The sequence below is a fragment of the Caenorhabditis elegans genome, chromosome I (genome assembly GCF_000002985.6).
Source record: "Caenorhabditis elegans chromosome I".
NCBI classification, from domain to species: domain Eukaryota; kingdom Metazoa; phylum Nematoda; class Chromadorea; order Rhabditida; family Rhabditidae; genus Caenorhabditis; species Caenorhabditis elegans.
Window position 1 is genome coordinate 7995014 of NC_003279.8, and position 17958 is coordinate 8012971.

At 34.9% G+C, this 17958-nt stretch overlaps 4 protein-coding genes and 5 non-coding genes across 9 annotated transcripts; 3 read left to right on the forward strand and 6 right to left on the reverse strand.

The window, feature by feature from the left end:
* The first annotated feature begins 720 nt into the window (after positions 1–720).
* C54G4.5 (uncharacterized protein) lies at positions 721–1722 on the forward strand. Its single transcript, NM_059799.5, has 4 exons — positions 721–851; positions 1200–1286; positions 1338–1425; positions 1476–1722. The coding sequence occupies exons 1-4, from the start codon at positions 763–765 to the stop codon at positions 1569–1571; spliced, it is 360 nt and encodes a 119-aa protein (NP_492200.1). The 5' UTR covers positions 721–762; the 3' UTR covers positions 1572–1722.
* C54G4.4 (Sushi, von Willebrand factor type A, EGF and pentraxin domain-containing protein 1) lies at positions 1646–8166 on the reverse strand (the record flags this gene model as incomplete). Its single annotated transcript, NM_059800.5, has 11 exons — positions 1646–1914; positions 1993–2209; positions 2528–2814; positions 3210–3504; positions 3898–3977; positions 4031–4497; positions 4595–4718; positions 5419–5560; positions 5879–5990; positions 6335–6529; positions 7601–8166. The coding sequence occupies 11 exons, from the start codon at positions 8164–8166 to the stop codon at positions 1793–1795; spliced, it is 2607 nt and encodes an 868-aa protein (NP_492201.1). The 3' UTR covers positions 1646–1792.
* Positions 6183–6315, reverse strand: C54G4.14. The gene has a single exon (NR_050284.1). It is a non-coding gene; the product is annotated as an Unclassified non-coding RNA C54G4.14 (non-coding RNA).
* Positions 6491–6511, reverse strand: 21ur-14108. Its single transcript, NR_050285.1, has one exon.
* A 953-nt stretch (positions 8167–9119) lies between the features above and the next one.
* On the forward strand, positions 9120–9174 carry C54G4.13. The gene has a single exon (NR_050286.1). It is a non-coding gene; the product is annotated as an Unclassified non-coding RNA C54G4.13 (non-coding RNA).
* On the reverse strand, positions 9120–9174 carry C54G4.15. The gene has a single exon (NR_050287.1). It is a non-coding gene; the product is annotated as an Unclassified non-coding RNA C54G4.15 (non-coding RNA).
* Positions 9175–10113: 939 nt separating this feature from the next.
* C54G4.3 (Methyl-accepting chemotaxis protein) lies at positions 10114–11435 on the reverse strand. The gene is made up of 5 exons (NM_059801.3): positions 11257–11435; positions 10945–11199; positions 10661–10873; positions 10381–10509; positions 10114–10333 (listed from the first exon to the last, which is right to left on the reverse strand). The coding sequence occupies exons 1-5, from the start codon at positions 11269–11271 to the stop codon at positions 10178–10180; spliced, it is 768 nt and encodes a 255-aa protein (NP_492202.2). The 5' UTR covers positions 11272–11435; the 3' UTR covers positions 10114–10177.
* Positions 11436–11621: 186 nt separating this feature from the next.
* Positions 11622–14103, forward strand: C54G4.2 (Bromo domain-containing protein). Its single transcript, NM_059802.6, has 6 exons — positions 11622–11864; positions 12160–12447; positions 12894–13192; positions 13247–13365; positions 13414–13580; positions 13846–14103. Exons 1-6 carry the CDS (start codon positions 11637–11639, stop codon positions 14014–14016), a joined length of 1272 nt encoding a protein of 423 aa, NP_492203.1. The 5' UTR covers positions 11622–11636; the 3' UTR covers positions 14017–14103.
* A 1090-nt stretch (positions 14104–15193) lies between these two features.
* C54G4.16 lies at positions 15194–15353 on the reverse strand. Its single transcript, NR_101590.1, has one exon. It is a non-coding gene; the product is annotated as a small nucleolar RNA C54G4.16 (small nucleolar RNA).
* Positions 15354–17958: the final 2605 nt, after the last annotated feature.

Below are 17958 nucleotides of genomic sequence, written 5' to 3' on the forward strand. Positions count from 1 at the left end.
ATTTATTTCCGGTCAAACGTGGAGCACAAAAAAGCTTGTTATAGTTTATTATACAATGTTAATTACGTAAAAACTTTTCAAAAACACGATCCTATTTTTACAGCAATGAGGCAAAATTAAAGCCGTAGAAACATAATTAAAACTAAAAATATTTGGTGTCTGGTGATTTTGTTTAAAATTAAAGACTACCAAAGGATTCGATTTAGAAATATTAGTTTTCAATTTTACAATTTTGGCCAGATTCATCCAAATCTGACTGCTATGAACTGTTTTTTTCTACAATATTTTAGCCAACGAGAACAAGACTACAGTAACCCGAATTATCATTTTAATCGAAAAAAACCGATAGTAACTTTTTTAAAACGATAAAATAATACAATCAAAGCTGAATTCTTTTGTCTCTAGACCCATAAAAGATGCTACGTGATTTATTCTTGTCCGTCCTCCTCATACATCTAGATATCCATTTCACGTCATTTGGGGACTCTGCTGGAGACAACGTCAAAGCAATGCTCGGAAATTAATTTTCAAAGCGGTTAGGTATTTCCGCCGGAGAGTTCTAAAGTCGAGAAGAATAGTAATTATTATGATTCAGTCAAGTTGTTGACTGAAAATATTGGAAAATAACTTTAAAATTCTGCAATTTCTATGCTCTTTGTTCACTTCTTTTCAATTGTTCCATTATTTACGTCTACCCGACTAAGCAGCAATTGTTCAATTTTTCAGATGTGAAAAGTTTTTTCTCGCAAAAAAAACTACAAAATGCACCTTCAACGACCACCTTCATCATTTACTACGTCAACTTCTGCAAAACCTGATGTTGCATGGTCATCTTTTTTAATGGTTTACTCGTAAGTTTTCTTAAGGCGGAGTATTGTCAATAGGGGACTTGTTGTTTAAACCGATAGTACTAAAATATTTGAACATCAAAGTGAAACTTTAAAAAGGCTTTTTAACTTTTTTATTAGCATTCAAAAAGTGACGAAAAAAGAGTTTTCACCTATCGTAATTTTGGAATTTGAGTAAAAACTTTTTTTAATTTTGGAAGTTTGGCAATTTACCAAAATATTGACTGGACATTTTGAAAAATCTACAAATTTTTGAAGCGTTTAATTATGATATTCGGAACTATTGTACACCTTGAATACACACACTTAAAAACTCTATGCTTCATCAAACGTAGAATACTTTAATTTCAGAATTCCGTTTATATTGGTTCTCACAGTGGCGTGCATTATAAAGTGGCGACCAATGAGGGAATTTCCAAATTTGAGAAGTTTTTTCAGGTAAGTACAGCATACTGTATTTTTTCTAACTGTCCAAACTAATATTTTCAGCTGGTACTGCTCATGCTCTCCTAAAAAAGTGATACAAGAACTTGAACAACCTGATCGTACACATATGATAATGTCAATTGACGCACAGGTATTTAGACTTATAGTTTTTTTTTGTTCCATTGATAGTATTAGTTTCAGAGTCTTGCATCAATGTCTTCAGTTATTGATTCACCACTTCTTGTCCGAAGGAATGAAGAAGAAAGTCGAAAGTTTGAATCAACTGCCATTCCCTGACCTGATTTTCAAATAATTTCAAAATTCAAAATTCAAAACATTTCCATCACTTTCTCATCCGCCATCTTTCTGTGATTGATTTTAATAAATTTATGTAAAATTAATGAAAGACATTATACATCAAAATAATGAAAATAAATGTTCTGAAACCCGTCATATAAATTGAAAGTTGGACTCGAAATCAAGAAGAAGAATGATATAACGAATTGGGTGAAAAAACACTATCTGGGTAACAGGGGCGGTGGCGGTAACGGTAGATCAATTCCATTACCGCCGCTCTCTGCTCGGATTGGAATCGGAGGAGGAGGTGCCGGTCGATCGGGAAGACGTTCGTATACACTTTCTGAAATTCGCAATGTTTTGAAAATCGTTGTAAATGATTTTATAAAATAAAAGTTTTGAATAAAATAAAATTGAATACCTGGTTGATACGGTATCGTATCAGGTGGAGTGTCATAAATCGGTTCGTGGTCGAATGAGTACAATATTTGAGATGGAGTCGGTGATGGTGGTGGTATGGATGGATTGAATAACATTGAAGGGGGAAGTGAAGGACGACCCATTTGACGACCAATTGGAAGTGTGACGTGGATGTTTCCATTTGGTAATTGTTGAAGTTGAAGTAGATGGGGTGGTACCTAAGAGTTCAAACATTACAATTAACTTTGAGCAAAGTTCACCTGTTAAATAATACTTTCACAAACAATTTTCAGCTAATTAGAAATGTTTATTTTTCAACTTGCCAAAAATATTGTAAGTTTTTAGTTAAAAAAAAGATCTTCGACGTTATTGAAAAATCAAAAAAAAAATGTACGAAAACTTACGAAAACCCAGTGGAAACGATGGGTTTTTTCCAAGAATAAATATATCATTATCATACAATTTTTCACAAAAAATTGCACGATAAACTTGGATATTTCTTTTTATCTGATAGTAATAAAAATAAAGCAACAAACCTCCATATGAGCAACAGTTGGAGCATAGTAAATTACTGAATCTGGTCTTTGTGGTGGAATTGACGGCGTTGCATAAATTGCAGCATTTGATGCATTCAATTTATCACGAGATATTGATAAATCTCCATTTGAGTGATTCGTCGATTTTGCAAACTTTGTAATACCATAACATAAAATTGCAACAATAACTGATGCAAGAACAGCCATTGCAATTGTACTATCAGAACTGTTATCATTTGAATGTTCATGTGATGTTGATCCTCTGATTTCTTGAAGTGTTGCAATGTCTGAAATTTGTTTTATCTCAAAAATGTTAGCTAGAGGATTTTTATAATAAAATTATCAATTCTTGGAAACCTTTATGAAAGAAAATGGCAAAAATAGGGTTGTTTGGGATTTGGTTCAAAATTATAGCTACGAAAAAAGAATTTGAAAGTTGGTTGCGGTAACCAACAGAGTTCAAAGCTCAGGAATTTGAAATATTTTTGCTAAATTTAAGTAGAGTAGTTGTAAAAATAAATTTTATACGATTAAAAAATGTACAGTTGTAATACTCGATTATTTCGGATCATTTTCATGATTTTTTAGATCCCAAGGACGATACTCCATCATTTTAAAAGATTTTAGAAAAAAAATTAGCAGTTAGGTATCCCTTTTTATTTCCGTAATATATAAAGCTTACCATAACAAAATGGAGTCGCTGGTTGCCATTCTCCTCGATCTCCACACATTAGAGATTCTGGTCCAATTAATCGAAATCCTTGATGACACGTGTAATTCGCTGCTGACTCGAAAGTTGATGACTCGACATCAACTCTTCCATTTGCAATCAAAGGAGGTCTTCCACAGTCTACAAGCTCACATGTCGGCTCTGATCCACTCCATATTCCATCTGATTGACATACTCGACGAAGTGATCGATAAGATGGAGATGGCGAGTTGGCAAGGTGCCAACCATTTGAACATTCATATTCTACCTGAAAATAAAGTTTTAGAAATGTTTTAGGGAGAAGCTCTTTGACTACTAATTAATTGATTTTCAAAGGAACGCTTTCAAAAAATCGTCTCGGTGGCATATTTGATTGATCGATGGCATATTTACAAACATTTTTTTAATTGCTCAAAAACTGCGTCGGTGTTGCAATGTGTTAAGTTTTTGATTACAATTTTGGCAAGACAATCAGAAAAAAGATTTTTCCGAGGGCGCTGGATAAAATCTGCCGCATATCTCTGATATACTCCCTTTTCAGTTGCGCGGAAAATTAACGTAGGAATCGGTGACTTTGAAAAATTACTTAAAAAATAAGTACGTAATTCACATTTATAATAGGGAAAAACAGTAAATTTCACTCATCAACAAAAAAACATACTTCACTTTCGAAAAGAGTCGTTTTGTTCAGAAGCTTTATTCTTCCGAATTTCCATTGCCTTACTGCTCCGCACGATTTTCCTGAACAATTGAAATTTTCAATCTAGATTTTTCAAATCCCCTATAAAACGTACGATAACAATTCGGTATACTTCCAGTCCATCTTCCATTCTCTGCGCATTCTCTTTGTCTAATTCCATGAAGATCATATCCAGAATCACAAGAATAAAAACATAATGTTCCAATCGCATATGAATGTGACGAAAATGTGACTTTAGTGGCTTCTCCTACTCCCGGTGAGGTACAAAACTTTGGTTTCGATTGACATAAAAATGAGTTCCATGCTGTTTGAGATGCGGGAACCCATTTCCATTCTAGTGGACGTGCAAGAAGAACAGCTTCTGAAGCAGATGGAACTGGAGATGGTTGACCCGGCCAATCAGCACTATCTCCAACTCCTTCACCATCAACCCATCTCCATTCAGTCATTGATGATGATGCTCCAATCCAATAAAATGCTTTTGCTGAAGATGAGGCTGATAGAGCTGATCGAAGACCTCTTCGAGTAGAATCATCAATTCGAAGTGGAAGAGTTGATCCTCTGTAACCATTCAATAAAGTGTTTGAGAAATAACTTTCCTAGTAATATAAGCTTAGATTGTCTTATAGTTGTTATATGATCGAAACAAGCTTCTTACCTGTCCAGACATTTTCTCTGTGCACCCAACCAATCGGTTTGCTCATCACGACTTGCTGCATAGCACATTCCACCAAAAACTCCAACAACTTCCATTTGACTCTGAGCACATTGCCATGGTGATACTAAAACCAAACTTTGAAAAATTAGGTTTCCTCCACTTTTAATGGTTTCGTGTTTCCTATGATAATTTTTTGGTGACAGAAAAAATATATTACGATTAAAACTGTTTTATATAAACGTCTTGTTCTCACAGCTAAAAAAAAACTGCATTTGATTGCATCAACCCCGAAATTACAGTCAAGATTAGCAAATACTTCAGTTAAAATATTTTTAAAAAGAAAGATGTTTTTTGCTTATTTGAAAATTTTTAAAATCATCAAGAAATCAAATATTTAAATACTTTCGGCCGACACTGTGAAATAGACAAGTGCCCGTTTGCGTTCATCCAAAAAATCAATCTTGAGCACTGTTTTTCATACTGTCACAAATGAATTTTAACTCCAAAGCAGAAGCATCCCCGAATCTATTCAATTTCACACAATACATCTCTCCTTCGAAATCGATGATTATTCTTTCTTTAGAATAGAAAAAAAAGTGCGATAATCTGTCATGTTCAGTGTCAAACCACCTCCCTCACTCGATGCCCGAATAAACAACATCCTCCCTCACACACTCACAATGCAAGAGCCAATTACGGCATACAACACATAAGAGAAATAACATTAAAAATGAACAGACGCAGACATAATAAAAACACGTGTTTTGAGCACTTTTGGCGGGCATCTTGAAAATATGGGAACAACTTGATTATTTTCTTCTTACCGGCATTCACTGCATATACATTCACTTGGCAAAGATGTAAACGGCGGGTGGCGGTGATTCGGAGACGGGATATATTGTCATATGAACAACTGATTGAAGTTGTCGTATTTATTGTGAACAGTGAAGAATCTACTATGCATTGCTGAAAATAGTGTCTTTTAAAGAAGGTTTTCTAAAAATAAAATTAACGTAATTTTAAATTTTGGATTTCAGATAATTGAAATCTCAAACTAGAGGAACATAAAAAACAATATGATGGATATTATATAATTTCATAACCTTAAATGTATGCTTTGCAGCAATCAGAATTTCTAACTTAAGAAGAAATCGTAGTTTACGATTACTGTTTAACTAAACAAGTTTTACTACGTTTTTCAACTCGTTTTTCAAAAAATAGTTCCAATTCTTATTATTTTTTTGTAGAAAAATCTAAGGCCATGCAGGTATCTGGAAATCTCACATGTACAGCTCCACCAGTTTCGATCGCTTCCACAGATACAATTGGTGATGATTTTGTACCCAATCTCATTGAGATTGATCGTATGGAATAGTCACCAAGTAGATCAACTTCCCTAAAAAAATAATTGAATAAAAAACATTGTAGTTTGCACATATTGGTTACTTGGTACTTTTCAAAATTAAGTTATAATTGCCGCCAATATTTATTTTTTGTGATACGTAAAACGCAGCTTCCAATAGTCAGGCTTTGGCCAAATTCTACAGTGTTTACAGCACTTTTTTCGGGGGCTAAACATTTATATGAAAATTATCTTAATTTCAGCAGACAAGCTCGAAGGCTGAAAAAATTCACCAATGATGGGAACTAGCATACGACAGTTGCAAGATATCAGGCGAGTAATTGGAAGTTCTCAGCCTAACAATCTCAAAAACTGGAATTTCTTTGAAAATAACTCACCAAAATGACTTTGACTCATCATTAGTCATTGTGCACATTGTGCCACCAAGCGACATTGCCACATTACCGGATGATTGAGTCACAGGCTTATTGTATGCAACGTCAATTGCACAAATTGGTGGCTCATCAGACCAGGATCCATCGGAAAGGCACGTTCGTTCTTCTGAACCAATTAAATCGAATCCAAGGGCACAACTGAAAATATATATTATAATTGAAACATTTTAACTTTTCTTTGATTTTTTAATAATTTTATTTAAAAAATTTTAAATTAAAAAAAAACGGAACCTTTTTGATTTTTCGGAAGAAAAATTCAATTTTTTAATTTTTGTAGAAATCGTTTTTTTTTCCTTCGAAAAACACCGGAAAATAGAACAATCTTGGTTCAAGCCTCTCAATGATGATTTTGAGAAAGTTTCCCACAGACTAAAAGTGCTAAGACTTCGGTAGATTGTTTAGATTTAAATAATATATTTGTCTTCCTATATACATTACAAGACTTTAGTCTATGCCAATAAAAATGTGATCTTTCGAACGTTTCATCTGATGTTCTCCCTCCCCCACCTCCGCCACCATCACATTTTGAAGTTCTCATGAGAAACTGGAACACATTGAGGAATCACATTTCATACGTCAAAAACGGTTAAATTTTGTGGTGAATGTGTGACTGGCACAATTGGGCTCCCGGCCGCGTGTTCTCGTGTGAGAAATGCGCGCAAATCGGGTCGGCAAACAGGAAAACTTTGATGAGGAACTGGGGGGGGGGGGGGGGGGGGGTTGAAACTGAAACCGATACCGGAAAGGAAAAGTTAAGATTTTGCACGGGAATTTGAAAAACTTCGAATGAAAAATTGGAAACTGGAACTATTTATCTCTTTTTTTGTAATAATTTGGAAATTTTAATCTGAACTGTTTCTAATTGTTTTTTATCTAGTTGGCTACAAATCGGACATTCCTCATCCCTGCTTTACGCTCGGTAAGCGCCTCCAAAAAAGTAAAAAAGGTAATTTTTGGGCGAATGAAGAGTCAGGTGAGAGGCGCCCGTCTAGCTCGACTGGGTGATCACCAACATCGAAAACGGGGTTTGAAGATTTTTTGCAACAACAAAAATTTGACGATTTTTATCTGAAACCTTTGAATTTTTAATGAAAAATAAAAACGGAAAACCTCATTTGACAAGATAATGGTGTAATGTTTTTGGAACACTTTCAATTAATCATAAGATAATTTTTAAATTAAATTTTTTCTGGAGTATTCTATTTTTACCTGTATTTTGCAACAGTATCCGTTGCGTACGGTCCAGGCTCATTAAATATCACATGAGCATTTTCGGGTACATATGGTTGAAGACAATATATATGGGAAATTGGAGATGTTGGTGGAAAAGTGAGCCCATTTACTCTACGGAAAAAGAGTAGAAAAAGTAACTGGTAAAGGACCATGAATAACAAAAAATGTTTGGAATGAATAGTCGGGAAGAGAGAGAGAAGTGTCTGTATGTTGTTATATTGTGTATTTGTACGTATTGGAGGGGTGTTGTGTATGAGATATGACCGGGAGGAGAGCAGAAGAAAAACGAAGAGAATGTATCTACATACGGTGGTGGCCGAAGAGTTTGCTCCTGTGAGGGAGCAAGAATGAGAGCCCCTCAGAGAGAGGGAGAGAGGCGGCGATGAGCGGACGACTCGAGGAGGGCGCCCGCGCGATTGAGCCCCCTTCCAGGTGAGAGGGGGTAAATACAATAGATGTGTCTGGATGGAATGAGAAAGAGCAACAGAGATAATTTGGATGGCCGCGACGATCTGAGAAAGCCGTTGTTTTGCTCTGATCATTGCCGATTGTTAAGCCAGTGTTCTGTGTTTGCAAAAAAAACGGATTTTACAGGGAGCATGTCTTTGGAATGTGTTGAGAGGGGAAAGGGATGAGCATTAGTTTATTTAGATGTATACTACTATTTTGAGATCAACTTCAACCTTTGGCAACTTACTCCGTCGTACAGGTTACAAATTCTTGTCAAAGTATGTATCGGAACAACTTGTCAAATTTTTTGCAACATTTTGAGAATTCTCATTATTTAACTGCAACTAACTTTTTCATAAGCTAAATTGCCGAGTTGTTTTCAGTTTCCACCAATACCAAATGTTGCCTCCAACGACAACTCACTTGAAAATAAACTTAAAAAAGATACAAATGTGAAATTCACAATTTCAGTGCTACTGACTGAGTGAGACACGACAATATGCACACAAGACAACTACTGTACTTCTTAAAAGCGCACACTTGTTTTCGCTTGAATGTTTTTAATGATGTCACTGGATACCGTACTCTTTTATTAAAATTTGCTAGATTTTCGTCTTTGTAGTATCTGGGATTTCTGGAAGTGGAAGTTAGCAAATTTATAATATATAGACACAGTTTTTTGTTTGTTCTGGGCAGAGATCTGAAAATCCATCAAAGGATAAAACGACAACTTTTGGTTTGTGTCAATTTTATAGTAATTCCTGTTTTTTGTAAAACGTCCAACAAAACAAGTCGACTGTTTTTGAAAAATACACAACTTGTTCTTTGAGATCCTTTTTTTGTAATTCTTCGACAACATTCCGACTGAGTTGAGATTGTTGAAAAACTCTCGGCATACAAATAAAAATTGATCCAATTGTTCCCTTTTGTTATACAAGTAGACCTCCGTAGTCCAGTCAGTGCGGTAATTGGATCCATGTTTTCCTTCTTTTTCACTCGAACTGTATAATATTTGTATGCGCGCTTTTTCCATTGCAGAGCACCTCTTGAAAGTGACAAGTGCACATGAGAAATTGGATAGTTCTCAAGCTTTTGCCCACGTTTTGTACAGGCTCTATGCGCATAAATCAACCTATCACTTACGCCGTTTTTTGATGGCTCGAAGCGAGCAAGCTCTCTCTCTCTCTTTCTCGCAGGTGATGGCAGTCCGGAAGTGTGCGGAAGAACGAAGAGGCGACAAAAATGCGGATTAACAAATTGGTGAAACTTCGGAGAATGAGAATTGAAGGGATAATAATGAAAAGAGGAAAAACACCAAAAAGTGTGAAAAGTTCGATGACGGAAACAATGAAACAGAAAAATGTTCTGAATGTTGGGATCTTAGCCACAAGATGTAAATGCGAACCTCAAAAGAAAAAGTTTTTTTTTCCCATTTTACCCTTATATTTAGAAATGAGGCATATGGAATCATTTGATTAAAAGTTATGATGCTCGCTTTCCAACAATTTGCTGACATATCCTCAGACGCATTTTTCGCTCGAGAAGTAGCAAAACTTTCAGTGAAAATTAATAGTCTAGTGCAGTGCGCACCAGGGTGTGCGGCAAATTTGCCGAATTTGCCGAATTTGCCGTTTGCCGAGCACGGCAAATTTCAAAAAAGTAGATTTGCCGAATTTGCCGAGCTCGGCAAATCTCGAAATTTGCCGCACATGTCAAAAATTTGACAGTACAATTTTGACTAAAACTATTGATTTTTTCGCCAAAAATTTAGTAAAATGACACAAAATTGAGTTGTTTTCATGTTTAAGCAGACACACTACACGGAACTTATTCAGAAACCAGATGTGTGTTAAGAATTCGGTAGTTTTGGTGCTCCAAAAAACATCAAGAAATATCAAATTTTTCCGAGTCTGTTAAGCACGGCAAATTTGCCGAATTTGCCGAGCTCGGCAAATTTTGAGATTTGCCGCACACCCCTGGTGCGCACGTTTATAGCTGTTCAAAATCTTCGCTTGTCTGGAATTGCAAAAAAAACGAAAAAAATCAATCAATATTTATTGATTTTCTCACAATACAATACAAAAAGACAAAGGCAAGTAGCAATTAATTAGATCCAGACATAGAAGAGTTGTTGGCGGATTTAGAAAACGAAGTGTATGCAGAAGTCGAAAAACTGCTCTCAGGACCGCTGCTGTATTTCAAGGGAACTCCAGATGTAGCAGTATTCGATGCAATTCTCGAGATCATTGTGTGGAAGTTCTGGAATAATTCAGGTTATTGAGGTAGAAAGAAGTTAATGAGCACACCTTGTTAGAGGCAGCATCTCTAAAAACACGCATCTCTCCAGCCAACAGTTTAGCTTCTTCCATGACCTTTGAATTGGAAGATTTCAGACCATAGAGGCCCTCAATTGCTCCACGGAAGGCTTTTCCAATCTGACAAATGATATTTGAATTGGTATATCTTGATGAGCTATCAAAAAGTTATCAACTAACAAAATGGCTTCTGTAAAATTTGGAATATATTGTCAGTTGATAACTTTTTATATCTATACTTCCAGCTGAGCTACTATCGTTCACAACTCACAGCTTGTTCATCAGTTGCATGGGCCTCCAATGCATCTTGTTCCTTCTTTTCCGTACGATGCACCATATCAATAACTTGATCCATTAAATCATTCATATCAACGTCCTTCTCATATTTATAAAATGACTTATTCACTTGAACCACTGATTCTTTTAGGATGTTGACCTTCTTTTCCAATAGTTGGACATCTTTGACCATCAATGTAGAGGCTAACTAAAATGAGAATGATTAAATGCTGAAGCTTGTGTGTTCAAAAACCTTTCTCAGGAAAATTCTTGACTTACCGCTTGATCAGCAGTAGCCTTAGCCTTCTCCATTTTCTGATTCATCCACTTCGAATTTCCAGAGCGGTCCTTGTGAATTTGTTCATCCAACTCATGCATCATTCCACGAATACGATCGAAATCTTCATTCATTGATATTTGCATATCACGAAGTTCCAAATCAGTATGACGACGAACTAGTTCACCTTCACGAATTGATTCGATCGCTTTTTCCGTTGCATTCAGACTACGTTCGATCATTTCTTTTTGGGAATTCTGAAAGGTTGATTGTTTTTAAACCCATAATTACAGTCGAAAAAGTTAAAAACTTACATGCTTGACATCCATCTTAACAATCAATTCCTGACAGGGACGACCAACTTGAGAATAATCGGGAATAAATATATTCTATTGATTTTTTTCCCGATAAGTTCCAACAGATCTACAAGGGGATCAACAATTCTAAGAATAAAAGACAGTTCACGGAAAAATAGGTATTTATAAAACACAATAAATTGAAAGTAACGTGCTAAATTTAAAAAGTTTAATTTGAAGAAGTGCTCCGAAAATAAATTCCACTTCACGAGCTATTTAAAATTATAATATGCACACTTTTTTTAATAACGAAATTTTTGAAAATTTTTTCACGTCCTTGTACTAATTACTTTAATTATCAGTATTCTCATTTATTCCTCACATTCAATTTGATCAAAATGCATCAAAAAAAGACAGTGGTCCTTAAATCAAAAGAATCCGGATCAAATTGTGAAAGGAATCGATCGACAGGTGCTGCTGCTCAACAGAAACCAAAGAAAGTCGTCGAATCCAAGAAGCGTCGACCAAAGAGCAAGACAAAGTCTCCGGAAAAGGAAGAAAAAAAAAGAGATCAGAAAAAACGAAAGTCGGCTTCAATAACACCGTCGACTGAGTCCACTATGAAGGTAAACTGAAAAGTAGGGAGTCGAAGCACCAAGTTTAGCTTTCCAGTAGCTTATATCTTTTTTTAGCTTGGAGATATCAATAAATAGTCAACTACAAAACTATAGAAAAGAACTTACTGAACATTTTGCCACTTAAAAATTTTTGATAAAATTTGAGATGACCGAGAGCTGATAAAGTAGAGCATCGGTGGATGCAGCAGGACCAATGATGCCCCTGATACTGATATCTGCATTCAATTTTGGCTGCTACCCATTTTTTAAAGCAATAAACTCACAATCAATCAAAAAATTTCAGACAAGCGACTTAATAAGCAGTATCGGAGACCATACTGAAGGAGAACCATCAAATGGAAATACCAAGTTTGTTAGCCACCTTCACAAAAAACAAAATTCAACAGAAGAAGACAAAAAAGTGCCAGAAAATATAGAAATGAAAAATGGCAGACGACCAGTGGTTTATGTGGAAGAAGAAAAGGAGAAAAGTGAAAAGAAGTTCCATATGATCCTGGCGCAAAAGTTTTTTAAACGGATGATGGAATCACAAAAGTCAATGAAGAACCCTAGTTTGAAGAAGAGAGATGATGTAAGTTCATGTGAACAGGAAACCTGTATAGAGATTCTACTGTAGAACTTACCTGGTTTGTTGGTTTTCTATCAGCTTTCCGGATATTCCTATAGTACGACTATAAGTGCCGTTCTGCTAAGCTACTAGTGCTCTTATTCAGATCAAGATGGTACTTGTGTATTATACCCCCGCCACTAATAAAATAAAAACGTGTGAATTTTCTATGTATTTTTAGGCGTTAGGAAAACATCGTTCCTAAGCCTAACGAAAAAAACGGTTATCACGTATAATTTAAGTGGTAAATTAATAGAAATTTAATTAAGTTCTAAAATGGCGGGGGTATAATACACAGTACCATCAAGATTCAAAAAAGTACCATCAAGATTCAAACTTTTTAGCGTTTAGTAAGAGAATTGCTGATATACCCAAACTACTGTAGCGAAAGTCGTTTGTATTTTTTTCAGAACCTCGAAGTGATGCCCGAGTCATGCCAAGTGGCGAACTCTGTGAAAATAATCAAGCGACGATCCAGAAAACATCGACCACTCGATCGAAACATCTTCAAGGAGAATGGTGAACCAGTCTGGATTGTCCCCGATCGAAAAGAGCCAGTAATGACAGAGGACGGAGTCATGACAAGATATCCTGAGCTACTAGCGGCGGTTGCTGAAGACGGACTGAAGATTGAGGATGGAAAGCAATGGATTGGGCTGGTCGAGGATTATACAACAGGGAAAATGGATGATGGGATTATTGAGGAGAGGTAGGTTTTGGATAAGTACTGGAAAAGGATAAATGGATTGTTAAATGTTTTCAGCAGAGACCAACTCAACCCATATGACACGATGGCTGCGCTGCAAGATCGATCTGAGAAGTTCTTCAGAATGAACTCGGTGAATTACTACACCATGTCGAATTTGTTGACTTTGAGTAAAGGTGAGAGAGTGTGATTAGACTTTCTTATTACAAATAACCTACTTTTAGAAGCGATTGACCGATTTGCCGCTCAGGAGCAGACAACAGCAGCGGAGCGTCGTAGGAAGGAAGAAGCTCTGAAGACATCGAAAGAAAACGGCAATGAAAATGAGAAGACATGTGTGGTGACGTCGATTACGTTCAAAATGGAAAGCACGTTTAGCATCAGCTATGATGTGAGTTTGAGGGTTTACAGTGCTCAGGCTTACCGCATTGTGTATACTATTTCGGCAGGTGTTTTATACGAAGATGTCATTGATTTTTTAATTGAACTAATATAGAGAAACAAATAATGAATAGTTGTCAGTTTTTCATTAAAGACGATCCAGATACGCTGCCAAAGGTATTTTCAATCGATGCACCATGTGCCTTTGGGCGAACCCTGGATATTTTTGCGTTGAAATACTCAAAATAGTGTGAAAAACAAACTTAAATTTCCAGAGACGTCGCCCGGTGCTCTCGATTCAAAAGTTCCGTAAAAAGTACAAAAAACGTCTCCGCTCAGCGATGGATCAGGCAAGAAGAGGTTCACGAGAGGGCTCACGGGAGCCTGTTTCTCGTGAAGGATCACGAGAATCTGCTTCTCGCGAAGCTTCTCGTGAGAATGCGTAAGAGGAGCAACAACGAAAGAGCACTTTATGATTTTCTTGGTATTATTCAATTCAATACAAACGGGCTAACATGTCAATAAATCTACTTTTCAATTACTGTTTTAGATTAAATAAATTTTAAAGTTTCTCTGGAAGAACTAAGATTTCAAGCTTGTTGACATTACAATGACTTTTTCCAAACGAGCAAAATTGTTTCACTTTCCATATGAGCAAAAATCAATAATTTCAGAAAATACTATGTAACTTTGCTGAAACTACTGATTTTACTACCAATTCAAGTGATAAAATATGAAAAACATTACTTTCTATCTAATTCTGTTTTGATATTTTTTTTCATGTTCAGAATATGGTAGCAAACAGATTTGTGAGGAAGATTTTTTCGGCACCTTTACAGAATTCCATGTTTCTCCATGTTGTGTCAAAGCTTTTCTTTAAAAATTTATACAGCAATATAGAAAAATATTTGAACTTTTCGATGAAAATTTTAATTTTAATTCGATTTGGATATTGATATTTGGGACGGTCTTACTATTAGAGCAACTTTTCAAAACTCTCCACTTATATAGCTGAATAAATTGGGCTTTCGAATCTCTTTACTGTTCGGGAAATAGATTGCACGTTTCAGAACTAGTCAGTTATCTGAAATTCCTCTGAATTGTTTTTTTTTCTGTCAATTTGTGTACCTTGCTAACATTATTTTAGGATCGATTAATTTTGGCGTTCCCTATTATTTCCTATTTTTATGACATTGATCGGTTTAATATTTCCTTCATTGACCTCGAAAGTTGTTGCATTGGTAAACATGTGTACATTTTCTCTCCTCTTTTTTCAATTTTACCCGCTTATCAGCAACTGATAGGCGCGACGTCGCAAAAGACAGGAATATTTCGAATTTTCGATCCCTGCATTTTTTTTTCTAACACATTTTTTCGGAGTGTGGGTATTGCATTGATTTGGAAATTCATGTTTTAGTAAACCTCCAACCTTTTTTCAGTACATTTTTCACTGACTATAAAGTATGTAGATATTATGTGAACAATGTTCAGGAGAAATTTTTCAAAAAAGTTGGCCGAGAACACATATTTTTCAAGGACAGGTTCAATGCAATTCTACAGGTCTTGAAATTAGTGGATTTTTTTCAAATTAATTTGTCAGAATTTGTCAGAATTTCTAATTTCTAAACCATATGATTTTTTTTAAATTTTCAATAAAAAACTGTCAATCTTCAAATTAATTTCAAATTCCAAAATTAGTGTCATTCCCACTGAGTGATCTGTGTATAGAAGTGTTAAACAAACGATTGAAACGTTTTTCCCTCTTCCGATTATTTTCTAGTGTGCCTAGACGAAAAGACAACTATTTTATATAACCAGAGCGCTGGGTAAACTTTGTGTTTGTCAAATGACATTTTCTCTCTCTCTTTTCTAAATTTACAAAAATGTGCGAGAAAGAGAGAGAGAGAGAGGGGGGGGAGAGAGAAATATAGATAAAAAGAACGGTGTGTTGAAAAAAGATGAAACCTGTTGCCAAAGGGCGCCCATTTGGTCGTCAAGTGTTGATGAGACGAAGAAAAATGATGACGATGTGCTATGTTTGGCCACCTTTCTCATCAAGCCTTTTGTTCCAGAAATGTACTTTTACAATCATTCACTTTTTGAAATTACTTTTTCTGGAGATTTTTGGAGAGCTAGGAAATTTGAACTCTCAAAACTTTACATTATGTAATTAAGGAATTTGTTTGTTTTTTAAAAAGATATTGTGAGTCGTTTTGATACGCCGAGACTGGGGGCGCTTCTCCTCGCCTCTTCACTCGCCCAACTCGCGCCCGAACTTTTAACTCATGTGAACCTTGTGTTGTATTGTGTTCATATTTTATTTGCATAAAAATCAGTAACGTGAAATTAAAATTAAATAATGCGGTTCAAGAATCTAAAAAAAAACACGAACGTATTAACTGACTTAGGATTGAGATCATCCTCGGTTTTGTTAATTTCATTTGCTCCGATTTTCATGAGATTTGTTGCATGACGTATTCATGCAGCTATTTTCTTGTTTTTCCCTTCAAACTGCTAATTTTTTTTTAAATTCAATCAGAAATTTTTGCAATAGGTTCGCTATTTTTGAATCGGAATTTTTGTCCCTTTTCAAAATTAATTGTGTATTTTTCTTTTTCTTTTTTTTTGATAGATACAAATTTTCAAATAGTAGTTTTCTAGTTTGCGGGCATATATTTTCCAAAATCAGAAGCTTGTAGGAACTTGTATGATTCATGATTTGTTGTGACCTTGGTCTATAATTCATGAATAATATTATTATTATTTTGTTCTTGTTCTGCCATAATAATCACATTTCCCAAACACTTGATTTTTCAAAATCCTTTTTTGTGCTCAATCGTAATTACTGATCCTGCTTTTTCACTCATTTCTCTAATCTTTATATTTCATTTCTCCAAAAAATGTGTCTGAGTCTCTACTATAAACCATTAATCTCTCACTATTCTTTTTCTTTTCGTTTCTCTCTTCAATGCCATTGAAGCGGGGAAAAACCGACGACGACACACACCACACACACACAAACAACACATTGCATAGGCTATATCAAAAAATTATTAAAAATGTTCTTTTTTTTTTGATTCTTATAAAATATTTGTGATTCTTTCCCATGTAAAATTCCGTTTGAACTTAATTAGTGTTATCTAAAATGGTCTCTGATCTTTGATAGTGTCTCTTCAAAAAGAGGGTTGTACGGCAAATGTTCTCTTTTCGATATGGTTGTTTTAGATAAAAAATTAATATAATGTAGAATAATATTTAGTCAATTTGAACACAATTCTTGTTTTGATTGAATTTTTTTAAAAGTATCTAAAGACTGAAAGTTAGTCACTGCTGAAAAAATGGGTCAAAGTTTTGGCAAGTTTCGGTAGTTGGGCTCTATTTCAAACAAAATTTAGGATTATTTCCAGAGAGTTTTCGAATTTTTCAAATTGCTTTTGCTTTCATAAGTTTGCTTATTGCAGAGAAATCAGCAATTTTGTAGATTTTCCGCACACCCTAAATATCAGGTTCGACAAATTTTAAATGTTCTATTTTCAGCAACACGTTTGGATCAATTCTTCATCTCTCATTTGAACAAAAAATTTATTTTTCATCCTAAAATCTAATTTCAACAAAATAACTATCGTTTTTTTCCTTCCAGATGAATTACTAATTTCACTCTAGTTTTTGCAGAATTTTTGCACTTTCAGTTAATTCATTCATATTAAATTGATCTCTATAATTGCAAATGTCATTTTCTAATCATAATCCCATTAATTTCTGAAACTTGATTACGTAGAATGCATAAACTTTAAGTTGGCAGTCCAAATACACATGCAAATGTAAATTCGACCCTTTCTCGCCCATCTGCATTTTTCATTTGAGGTCATTTTACTTTTGTGACCAACTTTGTGTTCTCTGTGGTCTTTTACTCTTTTTTCGTGATGATAATTATAGTTATAGCAAAAAAAACAATTATTGTGACAAGCTGTGTCCAACGTTTTTCATAAATGTTCCTATAACTTTTGCTCCTGGGGTTCGGAAAGTAATCAAATATTTTTAAATATGATTTGTGTGTGAACTCTAGAAAACTTTTAAATTATGCTGTCAGATGCAGAATTTTCATTGACTAGCAAAAACACAAGTCGAATGCAAACTTGATTTTAACTCTAAAAAATAGTATGAAGAATTTTTTCTATTCACTTTTCCATCGTGGGTGCAAAACGGCAAAACAACCAAGATGTGGGCGGAACCATTACACCCTTTTAAAAAATAAAACTAATTTTGGTGAATATTTTAAAATAGATTCGAAAATATTTTGAAAAATACAAAACATTAAAAGATAAATGTATTACTTTTCTGAAAAAATTCCGATGAAAACAACTAATGAACTTGTTTTCATTTTGAGC

Excerpts from the sequence above, each read along its gene's own strand:
- C54G4.5 (NM_059799.5), top strand. The coding sequence starts at position 763 with ATGCACCTTCAACGACCACCTTCATCATTTACTACGTCAACTTCTGCA. Across the intron at positions 852-1,199 it reads TCTTTTTTAATGGTTTACTC|AATTCCGTTTATATTGGTTC; the intron begins GTAAGTTTTCTT and ends CTTTAATTTCAG. Across the intron at positions 1,287-1,337 it reads AATTTGAGAAGTTTTTTCAG|CTGGTACTGCTCATGCTCTC; the intron begins GTAAGTACAGCA and ends TAATATTTTCAG.
- C54G4.3 (NM_059801.3), bottom strand. Across the intron at positions 10,874-10,944 it reads AGGCTACTGCTGATCAAGCG|TTAGCCTCTACATTGATGGT; the intron begins GTAAGTCAAGAA and ends TTCTCATTTTAG. Across the intron at positions 10,510-10,660 it reads ATGCAACTGATGAACAAGCT|ATTGGAAAAGCCTTCCGTGG; the intron begins GTGAGTTGTGAA and ends ATCATTTGTCAG.
- C54G4.2 (NM_059802.6), top strand. The coding sequence starts at position 11,637 with ATGCATCAAAAAAAGACAGTGGTCCTTAAATCAAAAGAATCCGGATCA. Across the intron at positions 12,448-12,893 it reads GTTTGAAGAAGAGAGATGAT|AACCTCGAAGTGATGCCCGA; the intron begins GTAAGTTCATGT and ends TATTTTTTTCAG. Across the intron at positions 13,193-13,246 it reads GATGGGATTATTGAGGAGAG|CAGAGACCAACTCAACCCAT; the intron begins GTAGGTTTTGGA and ends AAATGTTTTCAG.